The sequence below is a fragment of the Phocoena phocoena genome, chromosome 8 (genome assembly GCF_963924675.1).
Source record: "Phocoena phocoena chromosome 8, mPhoPho1.1, whole genome shotgun sequence".
NCBI lineage: Eukaryota > Metazoa > Chordata > Mammalia > Artiodactyla > Phocoenidae > Phocoena > Phocoena phocoena.
The window spans coordinates 101142473-101167462 of NC_089226.1; the positions used below are offsets into that span (position 1 = coordinate 101142473).

At 53.3% G+C, this 24990-nt stretch overlaps 4 protein-coding genes across 7 annotated transcripts in view; 2 read left to right on the forward strand and 2 right to left on the reverse strand.

The window, feature by feature from the left end:
• The first annotated feature begins 324 nt into the window (after positions 1–324).
• TAF6L (TATA-box binding protein associated factor 6 like) lies at positions 325–11884 on the forward strand. Of its 2 annotated transcripts, XM_065881990.1 has the most exons (12): positions 876–936; positions 1454–1513; positions 3094–3253; positions 3597–3683; positions 4352–4502; positions 4658–4708; positions 5274–5368; positions 6832–6906; positions 7038–7258; positions 7583–7715; positions 10824–10952; positions 11071–11884. In XM_065881990.1, exons 2-12 carry the CDS (start codon positions 1506–1508, stop codon positions 11839–11841), a joined length of 1881 nt encoding a protein of 626 aa, XP_065738062.1. In that variant the 5' UTR covers positions 876–936; positions 1454–1505; the 3' UTR covers positions 11842–11884. The 2 variants fall into 2 exon arrangements, with proteins under 2 accessions (XP_065738063.1, XP_065738062.1); XM_065881991.1 differs by lacking the exons at positions 876–936; positions 1454–1513 and adding an exon at positions 325–332.
• A 57-nt stretch (positions 11885–11941) lies between these two features.
• On the forward strand, positions 11942–14193 carry TMEM179B (transmembrane protein 179B). Of its 3 annotated transcripts, none has more exons than XM_065881992.1 (5): positions 11942–12066; positions 12952–13139; positions 13223–13354; positions 13523–13601; positions 13849–14193. In XM_065881992.1, the coding sequence occupies exons 1-5, from the start codon at positions 11971–11973 to the stop codon at positions 14008–14010; spliced, it is 657 nt and encodes a 218-aa protein (XP_065738064.1). In that variant the 5' UTR covers positions 11942–11970; the 3' UTR covers positions 14011–14193. The 3 variants fall into 3 exon arrangements, with proteins under 3 accessions (XP_065738064.1, XP_065738065.1, XP_065738067.1); XM_065881993.1 differs by having other exon boundaries at positions 11971–12066; positions 13223–13312; positions 13520–13601; positions 13849–14010; XM_065881995.1 differs by lacking the exon at positions 12952–13139 and having other exon boundaries at positions 11971–12091; positions 13225–13354; positions 13849–14010.
• A 93-nt stretch (positions 14194–14286) lies between these two features.
• Positions 14287–15461, reverse strand: TMEM223 (transmembrane protein 223). The gene is made up of 2 exons (XM_065882944.1): positions 15146–15461; positions 14287–14729 (listed from the first exon to the last, which is right to left on the reverse strand). The coding sequence occupies exons 1-2, from the start codon at positions 15459–15461 to the stop codon at positions 14437–14439; spliced, it is 609 nt and encodes a 202-aa protein (XP_065739016.1). The 3' UTR covers positions 14287–14436.
• A 142-nt stretch (positions 15462–15603) lies between these two features.
• Positions 15604–24990, reverse strand: part of NXF1 (nuclear RNA export factor 1) — an 11590-nt gene continuing 2203 nt past the window's right edge. Inside the window, exons 2-21 of the mRNA XM_065883066.1 lie at positions 23850–24033; positions 23471–23630; positions 22582–22665; positions 22365–22469; positions 22162–22242; positions 21979–22048; positions 21757–21845; positions 21517–21624; positions 21224–21333; positions 19364–19400; positions 18821–18889; positions 18670–18725; positions 18431–18538; positions 18256–18314; positions 18035–18150; positions 17869–17911; positions 17192–17264; positions 16568–16750; positions 16019–16079; positions 15604–15902 (exon numbers count right to left, since the gene is read on the reverse strand). Of these exons, the coding sequence (XP_065739138.1) occupies positions 15864–15902; positions 16019–16079; positions 16568–16750; positions 17192–17264; positions 17869–17911; positions 18035–18150; positions 18256–18314; positions 18431–18538; positions 18670–18725; positions 18821–18889; positions 19364–19400; positions 21224–21333; positions 21517–21624; positions 21757–21845; positions 21979–22048; positions 22162–22242; positions 22365–22469; positions 22582–22665; positions 23471–23630; positions 23850–24033 (1835 nt within the window). The 3' untranslated portion in view covers positions 15604–15863. The remainder of the gene's footprint in view (positions 15903–16018; positions 16080–16567; positions 16751–17191; positions 17265–17868; positions 17912–18034; positions 18151–18255; positions 18315–18430; positions 18539–18669; positions 18726–18820; positions 18890–19363; positions 19401–21223; positions 21334–21516; positions 21625–21756; positions 21846–21978; positions 22049–22161; positions 22243–22364; positions 22470–22581; positions 22666–23470; positions 23631–23849; positions 24034–24990) is intronic.

Consider the following 24990-nt stretch of genomic DNA (forward strand, 5'->3'; position numbering starts at 1 on the left):
TCAATTGAGAACTGTCCAAGTTCGGGAAAGCGTGTACGTGTAAAACGGTCAAGGAAGTGTGCGAGGTAGGTGAGGGCTTATATTTGGCTTATTGGACAGAAATGGGGAGGATACGAGGTAGGGTGCCCGAATGGGTAGAGCCCTGGAGTCTAGAGCTTGCACGGGGTGTGTTTGGCCCAGTCAGAAGACCGTTTTGCCGGCAGAGAATACCTACTGAGAGCTCAACCTTCGGGAAGGGGAAGTGGCAGGTGATGTGCGAGAGGTAAGCTGATCCGCACCAAGCGGGCAGCAAAACTAACGCAGACGCCGAAGTCTAAAGCATCAATGCATTCGTGTAAATGCAAGTGCCCGGAAACTCAGGAGTAGACAAGGGAATGCAGACGCTTTCCTCGAGAACATGGTTATTAAAACGTACACCGAACCATACCCACCCCGCAAAGCTCCCAAGAGCTGTTGCTTTAAGAAGCGCGAGTCTTCAGCATCACGTGACCTCTGGCGCCCTGAGCCTTTTACAGCGCCATCACAGTGGCCAATCGGGTAGCGGGAAGTCTTTTGGTGGGCGGGAACTCCTCAAGGCGCTCGTCGATTGGCTGTGTTTGTAGAGGGCGGAGTCTGAGCGCCGAGAGAGGGAATTAGTGCGAGCTGAGTGAGTGGGCGCCGCCGCCGCCACCACCGTCGCTGTCACAGCTACCGCCCTCCCGGTAACCGCCTTCGCCGTGCCGGAGCCCTCAGGTGAGCAGGCCCTCGAAGGCCCGTCCTGCTGTGGACCGCGCGCTCACCGGCCTGGGAGCCAGCTCCGCTGGGGGCCCGCCCCCTTCGTTGACCACGTGACCCAAGTTCTGTAACCTCTGACCTCCTCCCCCGTACCCCACCACCTCTAGATCTGGCGTGAAGCGAGGCTGGGTGGGCGGATTCGCATCACGGAGACCGGTAGAGGTCAGTTCTCACGCCTTGTTAACAGTATGGCTAGTGGCTGAGGATGTGGAGGAGAGGAGGTTGAAGAGCCGGGAGACCTTGGTCGGAGCCCGGACTTTGTGGATTGTAATGTGGGCACGTAACAGGGAAAACCCCTCGGCGCCTTCCGTGTGGGCAGGACTTCGTGCTCCCATTTTACAGGTGGAGAAAGAAGCTTGACAATTATCCATTGGCGGCTTTCCAACGCCTAGTTTCCCGGCTGGGAATCCAGGCCTTGTTCCCCACACAGCCCGTCGCTCCTCGTGATTAGAACGGTAGTTGAGTTCTTGCTCCCTACCCAGGTAGTGCTCGCCGGATGATTTTGGGAAAGTCATTTAACCTCTTTGAGCTTTGATTTCCTTGGCTGTGAAATAGACATAATACCTATCGCATTGTTAATGTGGACAGAATGAGGCGTAAGCCATGTAAAGCACTTAGCTCGGTGCCTCGGGCATAGCATGTGCTTAGAAAAATCGCTGTTCTTTATTCGTTTTTTCAGCAAGTGTTTATTGAGGGCGTGTTATGTGCAGACGCAGTGCCTGACGCGGGGGATGCAAAGGTGAGCAAAAAGGCATGATGACCCTTGCTGGCATGGAGCTTACAATCTAGTGGGGGGGTAGGTGTTAATCGGAAAGTTACACAAGTGTATAATTACAAACTGTCAACTGCTTTGGGAGGTAAAGTACAGGCCCATGGTGGGGGTCTGAGAAGAGTTCCCTGAGCAAGCGACATTTGAGACTGACATCTGAAGGAGCGACTAGGAGCTCAGTGGACAAAGGGATTGGGGGTGGAGGAGGAGAGCGTTTCAAGTCCAGGAAACAGTGTATGAGTGTCCTGAAATAAGGTGTTTTTGAGGAAATGGAAAGAGGCCACGGGTATGCAGAACACGAGAGAGTGGAAAGAGGTGTTTGCAGATGTAGCCACACATGCAGGGCCTTGGAGCCATGGTACAGGTTAGTGTTTTATTCCAAAGGCAATGAGGAGCCATTGGGAGAAATGCTGCAGGGAGACCAGGTAGGGTGCCCACTGGATTTAGGGACCTGGAGGTCACTGGTGACCCACTGAGCCTTGTCAGAGAGGAGTGGTGGGGCAGTGCCTGGGTGGGTCACCGTGAAGCTGGGTGGGCGTCGCTGCCTGTGGTGCTGATGCCTCACTTTGGTCCGTGAGGGCCAACCTTCTAATTGTGGGCTGTGCTGTTTTCGTGCCTTCTTATTCTGCCATATCCTGTGAACGGAAGAGCAGGTTTCTGCTTTTAGGGCTCATAGCCAAACTGGGGAAGACCAGACACATGGGCAGAAAGCCCAGCTACTAAAAGCCTGACAGTCCCAGATGGCACATGGGGCAGGAAGACCTCAAAGGACAGGCTGCTTCTGCCTTAGGAAAGAAAGAGGAGGATGTGGGGGCTTGGAGTAAGGTGGGGGACAGACCAGCCCAAGCCCTGGCAGTGGGGTGCAAGGTAGGTTGGAAGACACGAGGCGGCCTTACTGGGGGGGACGGGTCAGCTTGATCAGCTGTGGGGATTTGGGACCAAACACGGTGTGCTGAGCCAGGGAGCTGGGACTTTCCTTTTAGGAGTGGTGGAGAAGTATTGAAGACTTTTGAGCAAGGGACTATGGGGGTAAAAGTCTTTTCATCAGTGTTTAGTCCATAGCGATTGTAGCAAGGATCAGAAGGAAGAAGGCATGAAGTTTTTGTTTATTGTTAGTGATCGTAACATTTTCCATTTGTGTAGCGTTCTAGACCCTGAGTTTCTGCTACCTCATTTCCTTTCATCCTCACCTCAGCCCTGTGAGTTAGGGAGGGCAGGGATTATTGCCACTATTTTCCAGGGCTCAGACTGATGAGGGTCTCAGCGGGTTCACATCGGAGGTAGTAGAGCAGGGCTGGGACCCAGTTCTGTGCAACCCAAAGCCAGGCAGTTTCTCAGGTGGCCCTGTTGTCTGCCCTGTGGTCCAGCTCAAGTCCGTTTCTTGCTCTGAGCCTCAGGTTTCCTCACCTGGACACTCAGAGCCATCGTGACTCCTTGTTCAGGGATTCTGGAGCAAAGAGCAGCAAGACTGGTTTCGAGGGCCTTGAGTCTGGCTCACAGGCTCTGAGGGAGCCTGGGCTGGCCTTTCACACCTCCCTCCCCACTCCCAGTTCCATCGGGGCCATGTCGGAGCGAGAAGAGCGGCGGTTCGTGGAGATCCCTCGGGAGTCCGTCCGGCTCATGGCAGAGAGCACAGGCCTGGAGCTGAGTGATGAGGTGGCGGCCCTGCTCGCAGAGGACGTGTGCTACCGTCTCAGAGAGGCCACCCAGGTACACTCCCGCTCTCCTTGTCCCTCCCTTTGACTACCCCCTCCCCCAGGGGTTTATTCAGCAAGTATATGTCAGGCACCTACTCCCTGCTCAGAGGGAGTGCAGTGGAGGCGGTCCCCGCCCTCTCCAGAACCTGCTTCCAGCCCGCTGGGCTTCCAGCGAGCAAAGCGCTTGCTGGGCGTCTTCTCGTGTGCTGCTCACCACATGCCTGCTGGGTGGGCCAGGCAGGTTCATAGTCACATCCTGCACATGAGAAACTGAGTCACAGGGAGGGGATGTGACGTTGGGAGTTGTTTGCCCCCCGTCTCCTGTCCCTTGACTGACTCTGTTCCTCCGCTCCCAGAATAGCTCTCAATTCATGAAACATACCAAACGGCGGAAGCTGACTGTCGAGGATTTCAACAGGGCCCTCAGATGGAGCAGTGTGGAGGTGAGTGGGGTGCCGGCTGCAGAAGGCTCGGTTGGCACGAGCCCTCCTGCACACCCAGCTCGGGGCTGGCAGTGCAGCGAGATGTGAAGACCCAGTGCACACACGGGGGAAGGTCACAGCCACCACAGCACATGTGCTGGGCCCAGCCCCCAAGGGCCAGGAGTTCAGAGAGGGAGAGGCGGCCACGGAGACCAGGAGGTTAGGGAAGGTTTCTTGGAAGAGATGGAACTTGAGCTGAACCTGAAAGGGAGGCTGGGATTAGACTAAGTCACAAGGAAAAGAGGGCATTCTGGGTGAGGGAGGAGCCTGAGCACAAGTGTAGGGGTTGGAATGTCCTGCACAGTCGTTCCGGGGCAGTGGGTCCAGGGAAGAAGAGGGGAGGGTTAGAAGAGAGGAGGGTTTTCCAAGTCGGGCAAGTGTGAGGCGGAGGACCAGCGGCCTGTGGGTGGGGTTCTGAGTCCCTGTGGATCCGTGAGGAGGGCCCACACGCTACTCCTTGACTCAGCGAATGCCCGATGCTCCAGCCAAGTTCCCAGTGAAGGGCCTGGATCCCTGGGCATCCCCCTCTTCTCGGGACCTCTGGACTTCCCGCAAACGTAGGCTTCGTGCCCTGGTTGGTAGAGCACCTCTTCCCTCCCTGGATTCAGCCCAGTCATCTCTTCACTCAGGCTGTGTGTGGTTATGGGTCCCAGGAGGCGCTGGCCCTGCGCCCTGCCAGGGAGGGTGAGCTCTACTTCCCCGAGGACCGAGAGGTGAACCTGGTGGAGCTGGCCCTGGCCACCAACATCCCCAAAGGCTGCGCCGAGACAGCTGTGAGAGGTGACCGCCGGGGTTATGCATGGGGTGGGGACAGGAGTTGGGTTGTCGGAGGAGTGGTGATGGGCTGGCTGGTGGATGGGGCGGAACTCAGAAGGGTGGGTGGTATTACAAGGGGCCGAACCCCAGGCTGACCCATCTCTCTGCTCTGGTTCTAGTTCATGTCTCCTACCTAGATGGCAAAGGGAACCTGGCCCCTCAAGGATCGGGTAAGGGGCAGTGTGGGGAATGGGCCCTCTGCCTGGATGTTCCTCCATTAGGAGCTGAGGGTGGTGCCTCTACACCTCTGAGTCTTCACCTGACAAGAATTTTCCGTGCCTAAGGGGTGCCTGCCCTGAGTGGGCACTGCTCCCTGCCCAGAGGCCTCAGAGTTGGAGATAGTGTCCCAGACTTAAGACCGATCGTGATGCCATGTTGGGTGCTAGTACAGAAGTCTAGGCAGCTTGCTGGGGTCCCTGAGGTGTCACACTTCCAGGGTCTGCTGAACGGAGCTTCACAGAGCCTGAGGCTTATGACCTTGGAACTTGGCGACTAAGCAGGAGTCTGCCCAGCAGAGGACAGGTGGGAGGCAGCGTACAGAGCTGGGTGTGGAGAGCTTGCAAGGTCAGGGCTGGGCAGGCTGCTCAGAGGGGCTGGCAACGCTGTGCTCTGGGCGTCCTGTAGGAATGGGCTCCTTGTGGGATTGTGGGGATGGCGGTGGTTGTTGGAGGGAGGCGGGGAGGCTGGGAGAGGGCAGGGCTCCACCCTGACCACCTTCTGCCCACCCTCTGGCAGTGCCCAGTGCTGTGTCTTCACTGACTGATGACCTTCTCAAGTACTACCAGCAAGTGACTCGGGCTGTGCTGGGGGATGATCCACAGCTGATGAAGGTGAGCACGTGGGCCTGAACTGGGGCACGAAGTCCAACTTTCAAATCCTCGTGGAATTCCTTCGGATGCCTCCTTCTGTCCTCTGAACACTGAGTGACTGATGTGGGCAGAAGCTGCTCTTGGTGGTGGCGTGGTGCTCTGTGGCTGGCCCTCCGCCAGCGCTGACTCCTCTTCCTACTTCCTACTCCTCAAGAGTAGGAACTCTTGTTCCTTAGGGAATGGGCAGCTCAGCAGGGCCCTGTGGGGGGCTCAGGTGGTCAGCTCCCCACACCTTAGTCCAGAGCCCACCCTTTGGGGCATCTGTTGACCTGGAGCCACATGGGGCATCCACATGGTAGCTTTCATTTGCCTGGACTTGAGAGGGAAAGAAGAGGAAGTAGAGGGAGCCAGGTTAGGGTGCCTGGCCAGACCTCATGCCAGCCCTGCTGCTTTAGCCTCTTGGGCTCCACAGGGCCCGCTGGACAGCGCCTGTGCCAGGCCTCTTCTGTCCAGAGTCAGACGAGGACTAGTTTGGTGGTCTGCTTGGCCATGTGGCCTCTCTCTGTTTGAGGGTTTTACATCTTCCATGTCTCACTGCTGCTGTTGTTTCCCTTGCAAAGTTAGGACTGTTGTTACTATACTTCCTGCCTTAGAAACTTGGCTTCTGGTCCCCAGGCAACAGTGCAGTGGCTGGATGTGGGGCCTGGGAGCTGAGCTCCTTCCTCACTAGCTGCTGTCCGCTTTCACAGAACCTGAACTTAGGGTCTTTATCCAGAGGAGTTGGAAGGGCACAGGTGGTGGAGGTTCAGGGCTAAGATGGTTTTACTCATTTACCTACTCTCTTTTTTCTGCTTATCAAAGTAATACCAGGGGACTTCCCTGGTGGTCCAGTGGTTGAGAATCCGCCTTCCAATGCAGGGGACATGGGTTCGATACCTGGTCGGGGAACTAAGGTCCCACATGCCGCGGGGCAACTAAGCCCATGTGCTGCAACTACTGAGCTCACACGCCACAACGAGGGAGGAGCTGTTGTGCCACAACTAAGACCCAATGCAGCCAAAAGAAAAAGTAGTACCAGCGTATGTTTATAATAGAAGTATTGTAATGTAAAATCATGCAAAGTAGAAAGTGAAATTCTGTAGAATCACCCACTCAGCCTTCTTTTTTGTGTGTGTAAATATACATAGTTTACCATCAACCAGTGCTAGTATACTAAACGTCTGGTTTTAGAATAATTGCTTTACTCAGTTAAAAATATGTTGGACATTTAGGTTGTATTCGGTTTTTTATTATTACATTACAGACAGTGCTATCTGTATGTGTGAGTGGGTTTCTTTTGTAGCGGGTTAAATTTGTAGAATTGCTGAGTCACAGAGTTTGAACGTTTAAAATTTTACTACATAGGTGCTAAATTGTTCTTTAAAAAAAAAGTCAGTTGATACTTGGGACTGGTGGACTGTGCAGTGTGGCCCCTTCCACTTCAGGTTGCCCTCCAGGACTTGCAGACCAACTCGAAGATTGCGGCGCTCCTGCCATACTTTGTTTATGTGGTCAGTGGGGTAAGTGGGGTTTATGTGGTTTTGTGGGGAGGAGACGATGCAGCAGCCTCTAGGGCTCACGGCAGGTGCCACCAGAAGAGCAGGCTCTTGTGCGCCCTTGTGTCCCCTAAGCACCCCTCTCCTCCCAACAGGTGAAATCTGTAAGCCACGACCTGGAGCAGCTACACCGGCTCTTGCAAGTGGCACGGAGCCTAGTTCGGAACCCACACCTCTGCCTGGGGCCCTATGTCCGCTCCCTGGTAGGCAGTGTCCTCTACTGTGTCCTGGAGCCACTGGCTGCCTCCATCAACCCGCTGAATGACCACTGGACTCTGCGGGATGGAGCTGCCCTCCTGCTCAGTCACATCTTCTGGTAGCTGCTGGGCCAGTGCTGATCAAAGGGCAGGACTGCTGCAGAGCTGAGTGGGTTGGGGTAGGAGATGGGGTGAAACTTCTGGCTTTGAGGCTCTATGTTGAGAGGTCGGGAGTCTCTTCCCTTTGATCTTCCAAGCTGGTGTGCCGTGAACCCGGGGATTCTACAAATGGGTGACGAACGTGCCAGGGGTTTGGTCCATCAGCCCTCAGGTCCTGGGCCTCTCGGCCCAGACGCCTCTTTCACTCACCCAAGCGTGCCATACAGGTGCTGTTTTCTCTGTGTGCTGTGCCTCATTCCCCTGACTGAATGTTGCTCCCACAGGACTCATGGGGACCTTGTAAGCGGCCTCTATCAGCAGATCCTGCTCTCCCTGCAGAAGGTCTTGGCAGATCCTGTGAGGCCTCTCTGCTCTCACTACGGGGCTGTGGTGGGGCTGCACGCCCTTGGCTGGAAGGTGAGGACCCTGGCTTTTCTCGCAGAGCTGTAAGAGCTCCCATTTGTAGTTAGAAAGTCTTTCTTGTCCAAGAACCTGTCATCTCTCTCCATTTTTTTAGGTCTTTCACTGTCTTTCAGGATCCTTTCATAATTTTCCCTGAAGAGAACCTACAAATACTTTATTCAGTTTATTCCTAGATTCTTGCTTTTTTTTTTTTTGTGGTATGTGAGCCTCTCACTGCTGCGGCCTCTCCCGTTGCAGAACACAGGCTCCAGACGTGCAGGCTCAGCGGCCATGGCTCACGGGTCCAGCCGCTCCGCAGCATGTGGGATCTTCCCAGACCGGGGCACGAACCCGCGTCCCCTCCATTGGCAGGTGGACTCTCAACCACTGCGCCACCAGGGAAGCCCGCCTTTATTTTTTTGAATTCTCTCTTTTTTTTGCGGGGGTGGGGGGCACACCACACGGCTTGTGGGATCTTAGTTTCCTGACCAGGGATCGAACCTGGGCCCTTGGCAGTGAAAGTGCGGAGTCCTAACCACTGGGCCACCAGGGAATTCCCAAACCTAATGCCTTTAATTTCTTTTTATTATTTTATTGTTAGGATCACTAATACCATTTTACATATGATGATAATGGGCATCCTTGTCTCATTTCCAATTTTAAAAAAAGGGTTAACAGTAACCTTTCCTATTTAGGCTGATGTTTACTTTGTGTTTATAGATAGATACCTTCCTCAGGTTAAGGAAATTTTATTCTTAGTTTTATTATTACTTTATGTTAACTTTTATCAAATGCTCTTTCTGTATCTTTTGAATTGATCCTAAGGTTTTCCTGCTTTTATCTGTTAATGTGATTAATTGTATACATAGTGGTTTTTTTTTTTTTTTTTGTCTGTATCACACAGCTTGTGGGATCTTAGTTCCCCAACCAGGGAATGAACCCCAGCCCCAGCAGTGAAAGCGCTGAGTCCTAACCACTGGATTGCCAGGGAATTCCCTATACAGATTTTCTAATAGTAAACCATCTTTACATTTCTAGGATAAACTCAATTTAGTCATGCTATATTAGTCATGCTATAGTCTTTAAAAAAATGCAAAACTTTTATTGGAATATAATACATTTTTTATATACTGTTGGCTTTACTAAAATTTTATTTTTTAAATTATTATTTATTTTTGTTTGCATTGGGTCTTTGTTGCTGTGCATGGGCTTTCTCTAGTTGCGGCGAGCAGGGGCTACTCTTCGTTTTGGTGCGTGGTCTTCTCACTGTGGTGGCTTCTCTTGTTGTGGAGCACGGGCTCTAGGTGCATGGGCTTCGGTAGTTGTGGCACATGGGCTCAGTAGTTGTGGCTCGTGGGCTCTGGAGCGCAGGCTCAGTAGTTGTGGCGCATGGGCTTAATTGCTCCACGGCATGTGGGATCTTCCTGGACCAGGGCTCGAACCCATGTCCCCTGCATTGGCAGGCGGGTTCTTAACCAGAGAAGCCCTTTACTAAAATTTAAAATGATTTATCTCTATGAGTGAAATCAATCATTAAGTTTCCTCATGTACTGTCCTTACATGGTTTTAGTATCAGGGTTATACTGGCTTTATGGGATGAGGTAGGGAAGGAGTATTTATTTTTTATACTTTTTATTTTTAAATTAAATTTTATTGAGACGCTCTTTTCCTTGAGTGTCTGTCGACTGTAAATTCTGGCATGGTGTTTTGTGGTTATATTTTTAACTACTATGGTTACAGAATTATTTGAGCTTTCATATTTTGTTTTTAAAGATCTCTGTTTATTTCATTTATTTTTGGCTGCGTCGGGTCTTAGTTGTGGCAGGCGGGATCTTTCGTTGCGGTGTGTGGGCTTCTCTCTACTTGTGGCACGCGTGTTCCAGAGCGCGTGGGCTCTGTAGTTTGCGGCATGTGGGCTCTAGTTGAGGCGCGTGAGCTCAGTAGTTGTGGCACAGAGGCTTAGTTGCCCCGCAGCATGTGGGATCTTAGTTCCCTGACCAGGGATCAAACCCCCGCACCCCCTGCATTGTAAGGCGGATTCTGTACCACTGGACCACCAGGGAAGTCCCAAGTTTTTATCTTTCTTTTTTTTTTTTTTTTTTTTTTTTTTTGCGGTACGCGGGCCTCTCACTGTTGTGGCCTCTCCCGTTGCGGAGCAACAGGCTCCGGACGCGCAGGCTCAGCGGCCACGGCTCACGCACGCAGCCGATCCGTGGCATGTGGGATCTTCCCGGACCGGGGCACAAACCTGTGTCCCCTGCATCGGCAGGCAGACTCTCAACCACTGCGCCACCAGGGAAGCCCGCTTTCATCTTTCTTGAATCAGCATTAAGTTTTATATTTCTAGGAACTTGTTAATTTTATCAACATTTTCAAATTCTCAGTCTGTGGCTAACTAAAGAACTTAACCATATAAGCCTGTCACAAATGTCACCTGCTCTGTGAAGTCTTAATTGCTTTCCCCTAAATTAAACATAGGATTTAAAATTATATAATCAGAGTCCAGGTCTCTGATCAGTTGTTTGTTTTTTGCGGTACGCGGGCCTCTCACTGTTGTGGCCTCTCCCGTTGCGGACCACGGGCTCCGGACGCGCAGGCTCAGCGGCCGTGGCTCACGGGCCCAGCCGCTCCGCGGCATGTGGGATCTTCCCGGACCGGGGCACGAACCCGCGTCCCCTGCATCGGCAGGCGGACTCTCAACCACTGCACCACCAGGGAAGCCCAGTTGTTTGTTTTTGCACAAGTGGTTTGAACTGAGTTCCAGGTTGCATCTATGCCAGGACATTATTGGCTGTATAGGGTAGCGGCTGGCCACTAAAGTTCTCTGTTACCAGGGGGCATTACTTATACCCTCTTAGCCTTTGGCACATATGTCAGTGATAGTGGGGTCAATTTGTATTGGTTTTGTATGTCTTTGTACCCGATCTTTGTTCCCAGGGCTTAATTAATTAAGGCTTGGGCATCCAGGAGCTTCCAAACGGTGGCTGAATATGCCAAGCAGGGAATTTAGGATTGAGCCCTAAATTCAGTACCGGAGATAAAAGTAGATCTTTCAGGGGAAATGGTACTTGGGAGGCGATAAGCAAAAAAGAGGCACTCACTGCATTCTTCTCTCCCTTCCAGGCAGTAGAGCGAGTCCTGTACCCACACCTGTCCACTTACTGGACAAATTTGCAGGCTGTGCTAGATGATTATTCAGTATCGAATGCCCAGGTTAAAGCAGATGGGCACAAAGTCTATGGAGCCATTCTGGTGAGTGCCAGCCCCTTCCAGCCTCTCCTCCCTGCATGCGCACAGCAGCTCAGCGGGCTGACTTTGGAACAGTTGATAGGCCCAGGTTCCTCCTATCCTAGTCCCCCTGCTCTTGCAGGTGGCCGTAGAACGACTGCTGAAGATGAAGGCCCAGGCAGCAGAGCCCAACAAGGGTGGGCCAGGCAGCAGGGGCTGCCCCCGCTCAGACGACCTGCCCTGGGACAGCCTTCTCCTGCAGGAGTCTCCCTCCGGGGGCAGCGCAGAGCCCGGCTTTGGGTCTGGTCTCCCGCTGCCGCCAGGAGGCGCGGGGCCCGAGGCTCCTTCCCCTTCGGTGACCCTGGCGGACATCTACCGGGAGCTCTACGCCTTCTTCGGTGACAGCTTGGCCACCCGCTTTGGCACGGGTCAGCCCGCGCCCACGGCCCCGCGGCCGCCTGGGGACAAGAAGGAGCCGGCGGCCGCCCCGGACTCGGTGCGGAAGATGCCGCAGCTGACCGCCAACGCCATGGTCAGCCCGCAGGGCGACGAGAGCCCCCGGGGCGGAGGCCCCCCGTCGGCCTCTGCCCCCACCGCCTCTGAGAGCAGGCCGCTGCCGCGCGTGCACCGGGCGCGGGGGGCGCCCCGGCAGCAGGGCCCGGGCGCCGGCACCCGCGACGTCTTCCAGAAGAGCCGTTTCGCCCCGCGCGGTGCCCCTCACTTCCGTTTCATCATCGCCGGGCGGCAAGCAGGGAGGCGATGCCGCGGGCGCCTCTTCCAGACTGCCTTCCCCGCGCCGTACGGGCCCAGCCCGGCCTCCCGTTATGTGCAGAAGCTGCCCATGATCGGCCGCACCGGCCGCCCGGCCCGCCGCTGGGCGCTCTCGGACTACTCGCTGTACCTGCCGCTTTGAGGCGGCGCTGGCCTCTGTGAATAAATCCCGCGCCCGGAAATGACGTCTCCGCGCTTGTGGGTCGCGCCGGATGAGGCGGGGCTTGGGCGGTTGGCTCCCACGGCGGCGCTTCCTGGTGGCAAGGGAGCCATGGCTCTCTCTTGGCTGCAGCGCGTCGAGCTCGTGTTCTTTGCTACCGCCTTCGTGTGCGGAGCCGTGGCGGCCGCGGCACTGACTCGGACCCAGGTGGGGCTGCGGGACGGGGCCGGCCGTCGGGCCGGGTCAGCGGGGGCGGGCAGGCCGATCCTGACACGGAGAGTCCGCTGCTGTCCGGGCCGGTGGCGGGGTGGGGAGGGGGGGCGGGTTCTGGCGCGCTGCTCCTCTCAGCCTGTGGGCCGGTTGGGGCTGGTCGGCGGCGGAGTTGCATCGGCGGTAAACGCGCTCTGTCGATCCGTCCGCCCAGGTCATACTCTGGCCAAAGGAACGAGTCCTCAGGAGAGTCTTAACAGCATCAGATATAGCCCGGCCTGGTGACTCCCTCTGCGTAACCTCACCCTGGCTGTGAAACAAGTTGGTCCAGGGCCCCCTAAATCAGACACGGTTGTGCTAAGCTACTCCAAGAAATAAAGCTTAGTGTAGTGGAGATGATCACACTAGCAAATGGTTGCAACAGAATGTGTTAAATGGCAAAATAGTGATGTAGCAGAAGCTAAAAGTTTAGGCTGTTTATCGCAGTCAGGCAATCATGTTAATAAACAGGTTCATTTAATCCCTATAAGTAGGCGCTATTACGCCTGTTTTACAGATCAGAAAACATCGGAGATAGCTGAAGGTCACACAGTTCTGGTTCTACTCTAGGATTTCTGCACGAGGGGAGACCAGAACTTGTGAGGCAACTCTGAAGCTCTTTGTATTTCATACCTACCGCCTATTTCCTGATCCTTCTGGCCACTCACTGCAGGTTTGATTTCCCCAGAGGACTCATTAATCTACTGGCCCAGAAACAGGAACTGACAGTGCACAAATAACTCCCTAGAGCGGCCCTGGTCTAGATTATCCCCAACACCTGCCATGAGCCTGCATCCAGAGGCACCAGCCTGAAATCTAGGACTCAGCAGCTTCTTTCCACAGGGCTCCTTCAGTGGCAGCTGTCCCCTGTATGGTGTGGCTGCCCTGAATGGCTCCTCCCTGGCCTTGTCCCGACCCTCGGCCCCATCTCTCTGCTACTTTGTGGCTGGGGCCTCTGGCCTGCTGGCCCTCTACTGTCTCCTGCTTCTGCTCTTCTGGGTCTACAGCAGCTGCATCGAGGATTCCCACAGGTGACTGCCCACTCCGAGGGCCGGGGGCTGAGATGGGAGGAGTCCCACCTCAACCACAAGGTTTATTCTCTCCCTCCTTATAGAGGCCCGGTAGGGCTCCGCATTGCACTGGCCATCTCAGCTATAGCCATCTTCCTGGTCTTAGTGTCTGCCTGCATCCTTCGATTTGGCACCAGTTCCCTCTGCAAATCCATCATCTCTCTGAACATAACTAGGTAATGGGAGGGGGAGGGAAGCCTGGCTGGGGCTGACTACCTTCCCTCTGTAGAGGGGATCCTATACACCCCGCTTTATATCCCCATCAGTTCTCAAAGGGGCACTGGAGCACAAGGGTATTTAGGGTATGTCTCCCCTTTCTCACAACTGTCTCTTTGACCTCACAGCTGCTCTGATGCCCAGAAAACTCCATGGATACCCCCTGGAACCGCTCTGCAGTTTTACTCCAACCTACACAATGCTGAAGTGAGGTCCTGGGATATAAAAGACAGGGTGGAGATTGCGGGATACACAGATTCACACAATGAATCATATAACACAATCTGCAGGTGTAGGAGTGCTCACCAGTGTACTCTGAGCTTGGCCCACCAGTGAGGGGCTGAGAGGAGCTGAAGGCTTGACGGCCTGACAGTGAACAGCTAAGAGTGGTGTGTGGGTGGAACTGGATTCGAGATGGGCCCACTCCTCACACTCCTGTTCCTGTCTCCCACAGACCTCTTCTTGGGTGAATCTGGTATTGTGGTGCGTGGTCTTGGTGCTCCAGGTCGTGCAGTGGAAGTCTGAAGCCACTCCATACCGGCCTCTGGAGAGGGGGGACCCCGTGTGGAGCTCTGAGACAGATGCTCTTGTTGGGCCACGCCTTTCCCATTCCTGAAGACTAACCAAAGAGTACTCCTGCCGCCAGACTCCGTGCCCAAGTGCCTGCAGCCCTCTTGCCCCCACATGGCCCACACGGCTGGGAGCCTGAGTTTTCCCTCCAGGAGGGAAACATGATTAACAGACCCCCTCTTCCTACAGCTGTTTTTGTACCAAAGTATTATATTACTTTCTTTCTTCATCTCAGTACTGAGTTCTTGGTGTAAAGCACTGTAGGTAGGGTGGATGGGAGTAGGGAGTGAAGGCGAAACAGGCATGGATCAAAACTTTGAGGTACTGACAGGTAGCTGCCCTTGGGATGACTGCTCCTTTATTTGCTGTTAATGAATTTGGGGCGTCTTGTGTGACCCTGGTTGTCACCCCATTCCCTAAGGTTCAGTTTTGATTCCCCTCTGGGAGGGGTGAGTGACCTGAGGTGGTTTCTTCACAAGCTACGGTAGGCACCCACAGTGCTGTCAAAGAGTTTCGTGTTGGGGAAGTGTCCAGCTTTGTCCAAGAGGAAGTAGAATCGTCGGCCTTTGACCTTCAGAGGCAACATGGCAGGGACTTCACCCCGGTGGGCCATGCAGGATACTTGGTCCAAGGGAACTGTAAAATGGGCACCCCAGCCAAAGGGGGCATGAGTGGTGAGGGTCACTTGCTTCCCTCCAGCCTGTAGCATCACTGAGCGCACAGAGCGGAAGGAAAAGAGAAGACCAGCACCAAGTACCAGAGTACCTGCAGGAAGAGCAAAGATTGGGGTTTTCCCTGGAGAGCTAAGAAGCAACCCTTACCGTGTGCCCCCAAATAAAAAAAAAATTGTGATGATAGTAACATTTACTAAGCTCCTCCTATACCCCCATCATGTATTGGTCATTCCTCCCAAAAGCCTTAATAGATACTCACACCCATTTTAAAACAGGGTCCAGAGCGTAAGTACCAACTCGCTCAAGGTCACAGAGTGAGAGGCAGACTTCAGGCTGAACCTGTACGAGGGCTTGGCGCTCGGGGACGTCCGACTCCAGTGTACCACGCACCTACGAGGGTGGCCTGTCCATCCTGGAGGGTCGGGAGCCCCTTACTCTTCTTGCCCAAGCGGAGAGGATTGTGCCCGCCCTCCTCGACCCATGCCGGGAAGGCAAACCACACCTTACCGATGGCGCCGCAGCCGACGGCAAGGCCGTAGCGCCAGAGCGCGGAGCGCAGGTCCAGGCGGCCGCGGCCTGGGGACTCGGCGTCTGGAGGCCGAGTGGAGGCCGGCGGGCGGGCCAAGGCGGCAATGGCTAGGGAAGCCCAGAAGACGCCCTGGCCAGCGCAGAACAGCCCGAGGACGGCGAAGAAGCGACCCCTTTCGTGCTCGAAGAGCAGCACGTCCCGTGGCGGGGCCACGTCATGCAGAGCCCTGCGCGCGGCAAGGGACTGCAGCGTTAAGAACAGCCGCACACGCCACCGCCGCCCGAGAGCCGCCATGCCCCTGAGCGGCGCCGCTTCCGGGGCGGGACTTCCTGCCGCTGCCCCCGCCCCCGCCCCCGCCCCCTCGGAGTCCATCTGTCGGCCCGGCCCGCGCTTGCCAAGGGCAAGGCTAAAATAACCCAGCACGCTGGACACAAAATACAGTATCACTCTTTATCTTAAAAAGTAGGGAGGATCCTGGGGTTAAGTACACAAAGCACCTAAGTCCTTCGGGTAGTTTAGTGTCAGTTCTACAAAGTAAGCTTTGGCTTCCTGGCACCAGGGAGGCTCAATCTTCCCGAAGTCTTCAAGAAGGCAGGTAAGGAGAGGGATCCAGCAGTCACAGTCACAGGGGCCGGAGAGGTGACATCAGGACAGACAAGGGCTATTTACAGGGATCTTCTCAGGCATGACTATGGATTACTTTATGAATGCCACTTCTGGGATCTCGCCCTTGGCCTTAGAGAAAAAATAAAAGGTCAGTAGAGCCAGGTGGCCCATGCCCGCATCCCAAGCCTACGTGACCCTCTTGAAGGCCTGGAAATCTCTTTTAGCCACCTATTCCCAAATCTTACCTTGAGATGAGTAAAGGCCTGGGCAGATCTGGTGTAGTCCCAGTGGTTGTCCTGAAGGCACCTGGAGCAGGGCAAGAACAGGCACCTCCATTAGAACCAAGACGCAGTCACCCTGATCTCTAAATGCCACTTCAACATCCATTCTATGGAAACACTCACCAACAATTACATACATTCTTGCACTCTTTATACAAATGAAAAGTTGGTAAAAATCCATCTATCAATGGTCTTTCAAATACAAAGAAATATTAAATAGCTATTTCTATTAAATAGCTAACAGAAATGAGACTAAGGTGAGTTCTATACTAATAGGGAAAGATGTTCATGGGATAAGTAAAGTATGTTGCAGAACAGTATAAAAGAGGGACTTCATTTTGACTTTAAATGTTATGCTAATGTATGCATAGAGAAAATGCTTTTATGGACCATCTTTTTTTTTTTCTTTAAGTAATAAAAAAAGTTCTGGCTTTAAAAATTTTAGGGGCACTCATTATTCACCAGCAGCCCTACCCCAGTTCACCCTTATTCCTACACATGTCCAGTACTCACTTCTGGGACCACTCAAGGTTCATGCCAGACTGGGTAGAGAATGCCTGAATCATTTCCTGCTGCTCTGGGGAGAGGGTGGGCACTGGGCTGGAAGAAGGTGTGGGTGCAGGCATGGCAAAGGCTCTTTGGATCTCATCAGGACTGGCATTCCGCACAAACAGCTCATCGTTTACGATGCACAACCTTGGGGACAAAAAGCACCTGAGACAGCTGGACAGACAGACAGATAACCTCATCCTCCCAACATCATTCCTATTCTCACTTGACACTCAGATCCTTTCAATACCCACGAGGTCCCTTTGTCATTTCCTCCCTTTCCCATGGACTCCATGTATGGGATTATCTACCAAACACACTAGAATTATACATTCTCCCCCAACCCTCATTTATCTTCACAACAGACTTAGGAAGTGAATATTGTTAAACCACTTTTCAAATGAGGAAACTTGCCCTAAGCTAGAAGTGGTGGAGCTAGGATGTCACCACTATGTGACCCTCCTCTGATCACCCCCTGCCTTTCTGAATGTCTGAAGATACCCAGAGGACCGACTCCACCCTCCCCAATCTTCACAGTGGTGGCCATGGACTGGGACTGGGACCCCATACGGTAAGTCCAACACTCACCCTGAATTGCTGGCAGGAACAGCGATGAATGTCCGGGTAAAGGCTCGCAAAGAGTCCCGAGATTTTCCATCCACTGCAATGATAACAATGGTGACAACCTGTCAGAGTCACTCATGTTTTATGTTTTCAAACAGCTTCTCAAAAATCCTGGTCTTATTTGATACAAAGAACCCTAAGTGGGCCAGACAGGGATGATTATGTGTGCACAGGGGAGCACAGCGGGGAGGAGTATCAGAGGTCAGGGAGGACGGTAGTAACAACAACACCGTCATCCCACTAGTGGGGTGTGTGTGTGCCAGGCCCGGTGTCAAGCATCTTGTACATCACTTCACTTACTCACCACAACACTGTGAGATGGCTATTACTAACCCCCTTCCTTTCACAAATAAAGACTCGGGCGCAGAGGTAATGTAAACTGCCCACAGACACAGAGGACCAAAGTTGGGATGGAAGCTCAGACCTGCCTGACTCCAAAGTCTGTGTCCTTCTAATCCTCAGGCTTTGCCCATACCCCAGACAGGAAAAGACAGGTGGAGAGGGTAGGCTTGGGGGGCAGAATGAGAGAAGGAGGTCAAGGAAGAAGAGAGAAGAGAAGGTAGCTGGGAAGCCAAGAGTGCTGAGAACGACTAGCTGGGAAGGGGACCACTCTGCAAACTCGGCACTCCAAAGACCCTCACCTTCTTTGAAGACCCCATTGACAGAAAAACACAGCAACGTGCTCTGAAAGAGAAGCAGCAGCATCAGGTACCACGTAGGCTCCCAGCCAGAGCCTGAGTCCTCCCTGCCTCTTAACCGCCCCTTCCCCAATTCCGCCCTTCTGCCAAGGAGGACATAGGTGCTCACTGTCTGGGCGCTTATGTCTACCACGAAGGAACTGACGTCATGCTGAGTTTTGGGCAACTCATTGAGGAAGGCCACAACATTGAGACGTGTGTGCTTTAGCAGCCGGAACCGCAGGGCTGTGGGAGGAGGGGAAGCCAGGTGAGCAGCTGCCACACTCAGCCCACACTCAGCCCCTTCCCATCCCCTTCTCCCAACCTGTTCTGCTCACATCACACACTTACTAGGGTCTTTAAGCTTCTTCACATTCCTACTATCCTTGAAGTACTCAGCTAAGTTGCTTCTGGGGGGAACAGGAGAAAAAGGAGGCAGTGGTCAGAACGGTGTGCAGGCGCACGTGCTGGCCTGTATTTGCCGAGAAACTCTGGTCCTGGGCAGGTTCTGGGATGTGACACTCACCGGGCAGGGTTCTGGGGGGTGAAAGGAATACTCAGAGAGCAGCAGGCCCCATCGTGGTAGGCATCCAGGAGCTGCTGCCGGTCCCCAGAGTCATATATCGTATAGTACCTACGAGGAAAACAAAAGGGAAAGCCTGAGCTCCACAATCTGGGGCCGCACAGGGACCGACAGCTCCCGAGAGCGAGCTGTGCTGGGGCCAGCCCACCGCTCCGCAGCCTGAGGTGACCTGAGATACTCACTGCTGCAAGAAGTGCAGCACCAGATTCTTGAGGGTCTCTGTTCCAAAGTAGCTTCCCTGGAATCAAACAGATATTAGGACCACGCAACCAGGACTCTCCTCCCAACGTGAGCGCTAACTCTGTGCCCCCAGCCGCGGCCCCCTCCACTCACCTTGCAGGGAGGTAACACTGTGGGGGCTTCAATGTCAAAGGCAATCGGTGGGGGTAACTCATGGCCGTCCTGCAGAAAGAAAGTGATAGCCGACGATATAAACCAGACAGGAAAGGCTGGATGAGCACTCAGATGGGAGAACTAAGAGTGAGGGGTCACAGGTCAAGTGTAAAAGAGACATGGCAGGCAAGGGTCCATGAATCCTGATAGATGCAACTTTTGTCTACAGGTGTTTTTCTGGAAAGAATGATTATATTTTCAGCGACTGTGGAGCTGGGGGGATCCCAGCTGGGAGAAGGATGTCAGATCTCATTGTTCTACCGGCCCTTCAACCCTCCCTCAAAGGTCCTCAATAAAATGGCTTGATTTCCCCCACCCCCCAACCAGGGGAAAAAAAAAAAAAAAAAAGGATTAGAGACTTTGTCAGATTCTCAAAGGGCTCCATGTCCCCAAATCAGTGATCATACAAACACGTTAGGCAAGACTTTGAGGGTGCGAGATGCTATGCTCCTCAGAAGAGAATGAAAAAAGTTAGGTACTTACCAGGCGTAATAATTTGGGAAATCGCTCTCGAACGGCGCTGTCAAGAATGGGACAGAAATGAGTGATGTTTCAGAGCCACCGTGCCTCCTGGGCTGCTCTAGGGGTGAATATACCAATGCCCGAGGGACAGCCCATCCCATCCTCTTGTCCTCACTCTTTCCCAGCCTCTGAGCTCCAGGAAAAACGGCCCCAACTCCCCACCTCTCCTGGGCACCCAGAAATGACTGCCTCGGAGGACGACCCTCTCTTCTCTGAGTGACTCTGAGCACGCCACAGAAGCAGCACTCCCGGCCCAGGCTTTAAGCCAGGACCTCCTTTCCCTCCCTGCCCCCCTTACCTTCCACCTACTCACCTGTGCAGCCCCCGGGAGGAGGGAATGGGGTGGGAGCCCAGGGGCTCCACTGCCTCAACAGGTATCCATCACTTCTGCCAGGTCTGGCCACGGCCGAGACCAGAACACACCGCAGAAATGGTACAGGGTGTTGGGGCAGGGAGATGAGCAAGGCGGGCTCAGGAGGAGATGAGGCCAAGCAAGCAGCGAGGGGATGAAATGGAGAAGAGAGAGAAAAGGCAGGAGAGGAAGGAGCCAAGGAGACGGGGCTGATACTGGCGAGGAGAGAAAGAGGAAAGAGAAAGCAAAGGAAAAGCGAAAGCACTACACGGCAAAGAGTCATTTAGAAAGAAGAGGGAGAACAAAGGGAAGAAGGCACCTGACACAGCCCTTTCTTTCAGCTCCCTCTTCCCTGTGATCCAAGGAGGAAATGGGAAACAAAGCCTTGCTGTGGCGGGAGGGCAGCTGCTATTGGCCAGGTCTCTGTCTGCTACCTGGGTTCCGATCTGAGCTGGGCGTGGGAAGCGAAGCAGCCATGGGGACAGGAGACCTCCCTCAGAAGGGGTGAGGGTTCAGGCCCCTGCAAAGTTGGGGGGGTGAGGGTCTGTGCCCCACCTCTGTTGGCCCCCAAGTTCTCTCCTGATGGCCCCTCTGCGACTGTGCCTGTCTTAGGTTGTTCCTTCCCTGAGGAATCTTACCCGTCTCTGGCTAACCAGCCATCCTCCAGGGCCAAGCAGGGAGATGTGAGGTGTGCGAGTGAGCGAGGTGCAGCGCCCCCAGAGAAGGTCAGTTCTCTGTCACCTTGGTAGCCTATGCCCCCCTGGCCTCCACGCCCAGCACCTGCCCTGGGATGCCCTCGCCTACTGGCGGGGCCCCGGCTCTGGTCACATGTCTTCAGGAACCCAGGTTTCTCCTCCAGGGAGGGCCCAGCTTACAGCACTGGGCAAGAGAGACCGATTGCATGGCACCAGCCACCAGGAGGCCTCAACCTCAGTGTGGGCAGGAAAGCCCAGGCAACAGCCTTGGGCAAGGAGATTGTGAGAAGAGAGCGCCTCTTGGCAAAAGGGCAAGAGGGGCCGTTGCAGGACAGAGGAAGGAAGGACTTCCATCAGCAGGAAGTCCCAGGGAGGGAGGGCTTTCTCTGCCCAGGGATACCAGGCTCTTGGCTCAAAGCAACTCCATGAATGGGGCATAATATACAAGATATGCCCCCTAGCCATGGTAAAAAAGGGAGATGCTCTTCTTGGAACAACAGGGTAGGGGGAGTGTAGAAAACCCTGTGTTCAGGAAGGAAGGAGAAAAGCCATAGAACCAGCAAACAGGCAAACAGGTGAGAAGAAAGGAAAGGAGGCCTGGGGCAAAGCTGGGTGTCACGGATGGACAAAAGGGAGGAGCACATGATCCTCCCCAAGGACAGGTGGTTCCAGCTCAGGGCTGCGCATCTGCAGATGGGCACTGGTCAGGATGCATCAGCTCAGCCTCCTAGGGGGTGAAGGTTCCCAGGAGGGGAGACAGAGGTTAAAACTGACCTGATGTAGGTGGACTGGTCTCGAAAGGTATCACACAGGGTGTTTCTGTCGAGCCACAGCTCTTCTAGTTTCAGCCCTTTTATCTTGTCCAACTCCCGCTCAGACTTTAGCTGCAAAGGATGGGGAGAAAAGGTGGGAAAGACATGCTGGTAAAGGGAGCCAGCTAGATTCCTCCCACCCCCAAGCCCCACCTCCTCCCTTAAGTGCCCTCCCTCGCCTCTTGCTGCCACCAGGCGAGCTCTCTCCACCCTCTGCCCACCCCATCCAAAACACAAACAGGCTCTCAATCTCACCTCATTTCCAGAAAGATCGAGGATCTTTAGATTGGGTGCTTTCTGCACAATGCTGGACAAGTCATCCAGCCTGTACAGCTTGTTATTGCTCAAGTTTAAGGACAACAGCTGTGGGGAGAGAAGAATTTAGAGGAAGCACCAGCAGCAAGGGAATCTGAAACAAACCTGCCTCCCAACCCCATCCTATCTATCTATCTATCCCACCCTGCTTCCTCCCACCCAGTGGGACAAAGGCCTCACCTCAGGGATGTTCTCTTCAATGATTCGCAGGGTGGCTGCCATACAGCTTCTACGATTCAGGACAACATCAATGTTCTGGGCCACCAAATCTTCAGGAAGGAAAGGGAAGTCTGAGAGGGCTCACCCAGGCCAGCGTTCCCACCAAACCAGCCTCAAATGTTCCCTGCCTGACAGATCCCCCCCTGCCGCCACCCATCTGAGAATTACTGCTATCAACCGTACCTGGGTCTGAGCGGAGGCCCTTGAGGTCAAGTGCTTGCTGGGAGCCATCGTATCGTTTGCTCATGACCAGCTACAGAGGAATACAAAGGATTCAGCGGTCACTGGAGTCGCGTGTGGGCATGGGGGGAGGGTGAGAACTGGCAGGACTCGGGTGGAAGCACCCACCCCTTGTGGCTGCCTCACCTTTAGCTGCTCTGCTTGCTCTGGCTTCAGTTCGTTCTGCACAGTGTGGGGTGGAAGAGAGGAGTTGATGATGATAGATATCTGCAGGGGAGACACGCATGGCACGGTGAACTCCAGGGAGGCCTAAGCCCCAGGACCAAGACCCAGTCCATGCCCTGAGCACCAATCCCCACCCCCAACCAAGCCAAGCCCTTCACACACACCCTGCGGTTCTCCCGATCTAAAATCTTATAGTTGACAGCCTTCAATGCAGAGGCAGTACTGGCATCCTCAACAAAAAACAGGGCCCGTGTGTTTTCATAGTGAAACTGCAAGAAGAGAAAACAACAGCATTGGACTTGGGAGTCCAGAGCACCCCCGTGCAGATGGTACCTCCACCTGCTCCTTGGTCCCCAGCCACACACTGGGGCCTTCTCTTACCTCAATGGGAGTGAAAGGGATGCTGCACTTGCTCTGGATCATGCTCAGGAGCCATGACTTGTCATACTTCCTGCCATAAGGAATCTAGACGAGAGAAAGAGAAGAGAAGGGAACCACACATAACTAACACTGAACAGCAGACCCACTCTAGGCCTCCTTTTGTACCATCTGCCAAGCTCTGAAGAAATAGTCAATTAAAGGTTTTCTGGGGGGACTTCCCTGGCAGTCCAGTGGTTAAGACTCCTCGCTCCCAATGCTGGGGGCCCAGGTTCGATCCCTGGTCAGGGAACTAGATCCCACATGCCACATCTAAGACCCGGTACAGCCAAATAAATATTAAAAAAAAAAAAGGTTTTCTGGGAACTCCCTGGTGGTCCGGGTTCAATCCCTGGTGGGGTAGTTCACTAAGAAGATCCCACAAGCTGCGCGGTGTGGCCAAAAAAAAGGGTTTCTACTCAAGCCAAACACGAACTCCTTAACCTCCTTTCTGTCCATTTATACTTATTATTCCTCAAAAGATTCAAATCGTTTGATTCTAAAAGTTCCAAGACATCATTCATAACCTGCCTGCCCCTGAGAGAACTCAAGGGACCCCCAGCTCCACACTCAGCTTGAGTCAGATGGAGACATGTGGAGGCGTTATTCCACCTCCCAACCGCAGTTACCACATTTCCCTTTAGATGGCCTCCCCATCCTACCCGTCCCCTTCTCCTTTTCTGAACCTGCTCTTAGGTGTTCTAAGATATGGACTCTTAGGAGAAAGAATGGTTACCTGATTGTGGAGTTAACAGCTGAGAACACTGATTTTTTAATGGGAAAAGTAAACACCTTAACTCTGAGCCCAGCCCCCCAGAGCTCCCCTGCACCACGTGCTTTCCAAGATACTCACTGTAATCTTAAACCAGTTCCTCGAGGCCCCGTCCCGGCTGGGGCCAGCCCCGCCCCTCTCGGGAGGAGCTCTATCTCTCCGCAGGGGCACCGTAACATGAATTCGGGACCGCTCGTGCCAATTATCACCCCGACGGTTGGGTCGTGCAGTATAGGGGTTGCTGTGGGGAGGGAGAGAATAGAACACTCAGAAAGGTCAGGAATGTCTTCCCGAAGACTTTCCGGCACTGTTACCAGGACCACAACTAAGACTGCTCAACCATTAAGCAGGTCCTGGCATTTCTCTCTCTTCCAGGCGGGAAGAGAAATGACATGGACAGTAAGAGGGCTACGTAGATGAGGGGGTCGATAAATTCAAACCAGATCAACTGGTTACTTACTATCGTACTCGGGAAACATCCTGGGCATCGCTCATTGCCACATCTCTGTCATTCTCCTCAAGGCGGGAAGACCGAACAACGAAACCTCCTCTTCCAGACCTCCGGTTCCCCTCACCACACTTCCACCGGAAGGGGCCCCGGCCTTTCTTTCTTCTTTGAGGGAAACCAACTCGATCATCATGCTCTGGGGTTGGGAACAGAGTTTTAAATGAGAAAATGCATCACTGGTTCAGCTACCTGGCCTGGCAACCACGGCATCCGGCACCCGGCACTATCAGACGAGATACGCACTCACTACAGAGACCACCTCCGTGCAAACCCTTCTGCCTGTCCAGGGAAAGAACCCTCTCCGTGGGATGGCAGCAACAGGGGAAAATGATTGGAAAACTGTGTAAAGTCTTTAGAAAAATGAAGCAGAAACTGGAACTATGGAAAGAAGAAGCAGAATGTGGAAGTGCGAGTGTCCCAAGTTTAACTGGATACAACTCAGAGCCCCTGAAAGTCACCTGAAGTCTGCTTTTCTCAGCCTCCCAAATCTACTTAATCCCACTCAAAATTTTTTTTAACTTTGAATTTTATATTGGAGTATAGCTGATTAACAACGTTGTGTTAGTTTCAGGTGTACAACAAAGCAATTCAGTTATACATATAAATGTTATCTATTCCTTTTCAAATTTTTTTCCAATTAGGTTGTTAGAGAATACTGAACAGAGTTCCCTCTGCTATACAGTATGTCCTTGTTGGTTATCCATTTTAAATAGAGCAGTGTGTACACGTCAATCCCAAACTCCCTAACTATCCCTGCCCCCCCACCCTTCCCCCTAGTAACCATAAGTTCATTCCCTAAGTCTACCCTCACTGAAAATTTGATCAGTGACCTCTCACATCTTGGAAAGCCAATCACAATAATTACATCAGCTGTCAGTAAACAATACTTCTTTTGCCTACATAGCACAGACATCAGTTACAAATATGACCAATTTAAGGGCTTCTTTTAAGTCTTGTTCTCTCTTCAAAAAACTAAAAATAGAGCTACCATATGATCCAGCAATTCCACTCCTGGTTATATATCTGGAAAAAACAAAAAATACTAACTCAAAAAGATACATGCATAAATTGAGAGGTTGGGATTAACATATAC

Excerpts from the sequence above, each read along its gene's own strand:
- TAF6L (XM_065881991.1), top strand. Across the intron at positions 5,369-6,831 it reads ATGATCCACAGCTGATGAAG|GTTGCCCTCCAGGACTTGCA; the intron begins GTGAGCACGTGG and ends CTTCCACTTCAG. Across the intron at positions 6,907-7,037 it reads TTGTTTATGTGGTCAGTGGG|GTGAAATCTGTAAGCCACGA; the intron begins GTAAGTGGGGTT and ends TCCTCCCAACAG.
- TMEM179B (XM_065881992.1), top strand. The coding sequence starts at position 11,971 with ATGGCTCTCTCTTGGCTGCAGCGCGTCGAGCTCGTGTTCTTTGCTACC. Across the intron at positions 12,067-12,951 it reads CGGCACTGACTCGGACCCAG|GGCTCCTTCAGTGGCAGCTG; the intron begins GTGGGGCTGCGG and ends TTCTTTCCACAG. Across the intron at positions 13,602-13,848 it reads CCAACCTACACAATGCTGAA|ACCTCTTCTTGGGTGAATCT; the intron begins GTGAGGTCCTGG and ends TGTCTCCCACAG.
- TMEM223 (XM_065882944.1), bottom strand. The coding sequence starts at position 15,461 with ATGGCGGCTCTCGGGCGGCGGTGGCGTGTGCGGCTGTTCTTAACGCTG. Across the intron at positions 14,730-15,145 it reads CGTCGGCTGCGGCGCCATCG|GTACTCTGGTACTTGGTGCT; the intron begins GTAAGGTGTGGT and ends CTCTTCCTGCAG.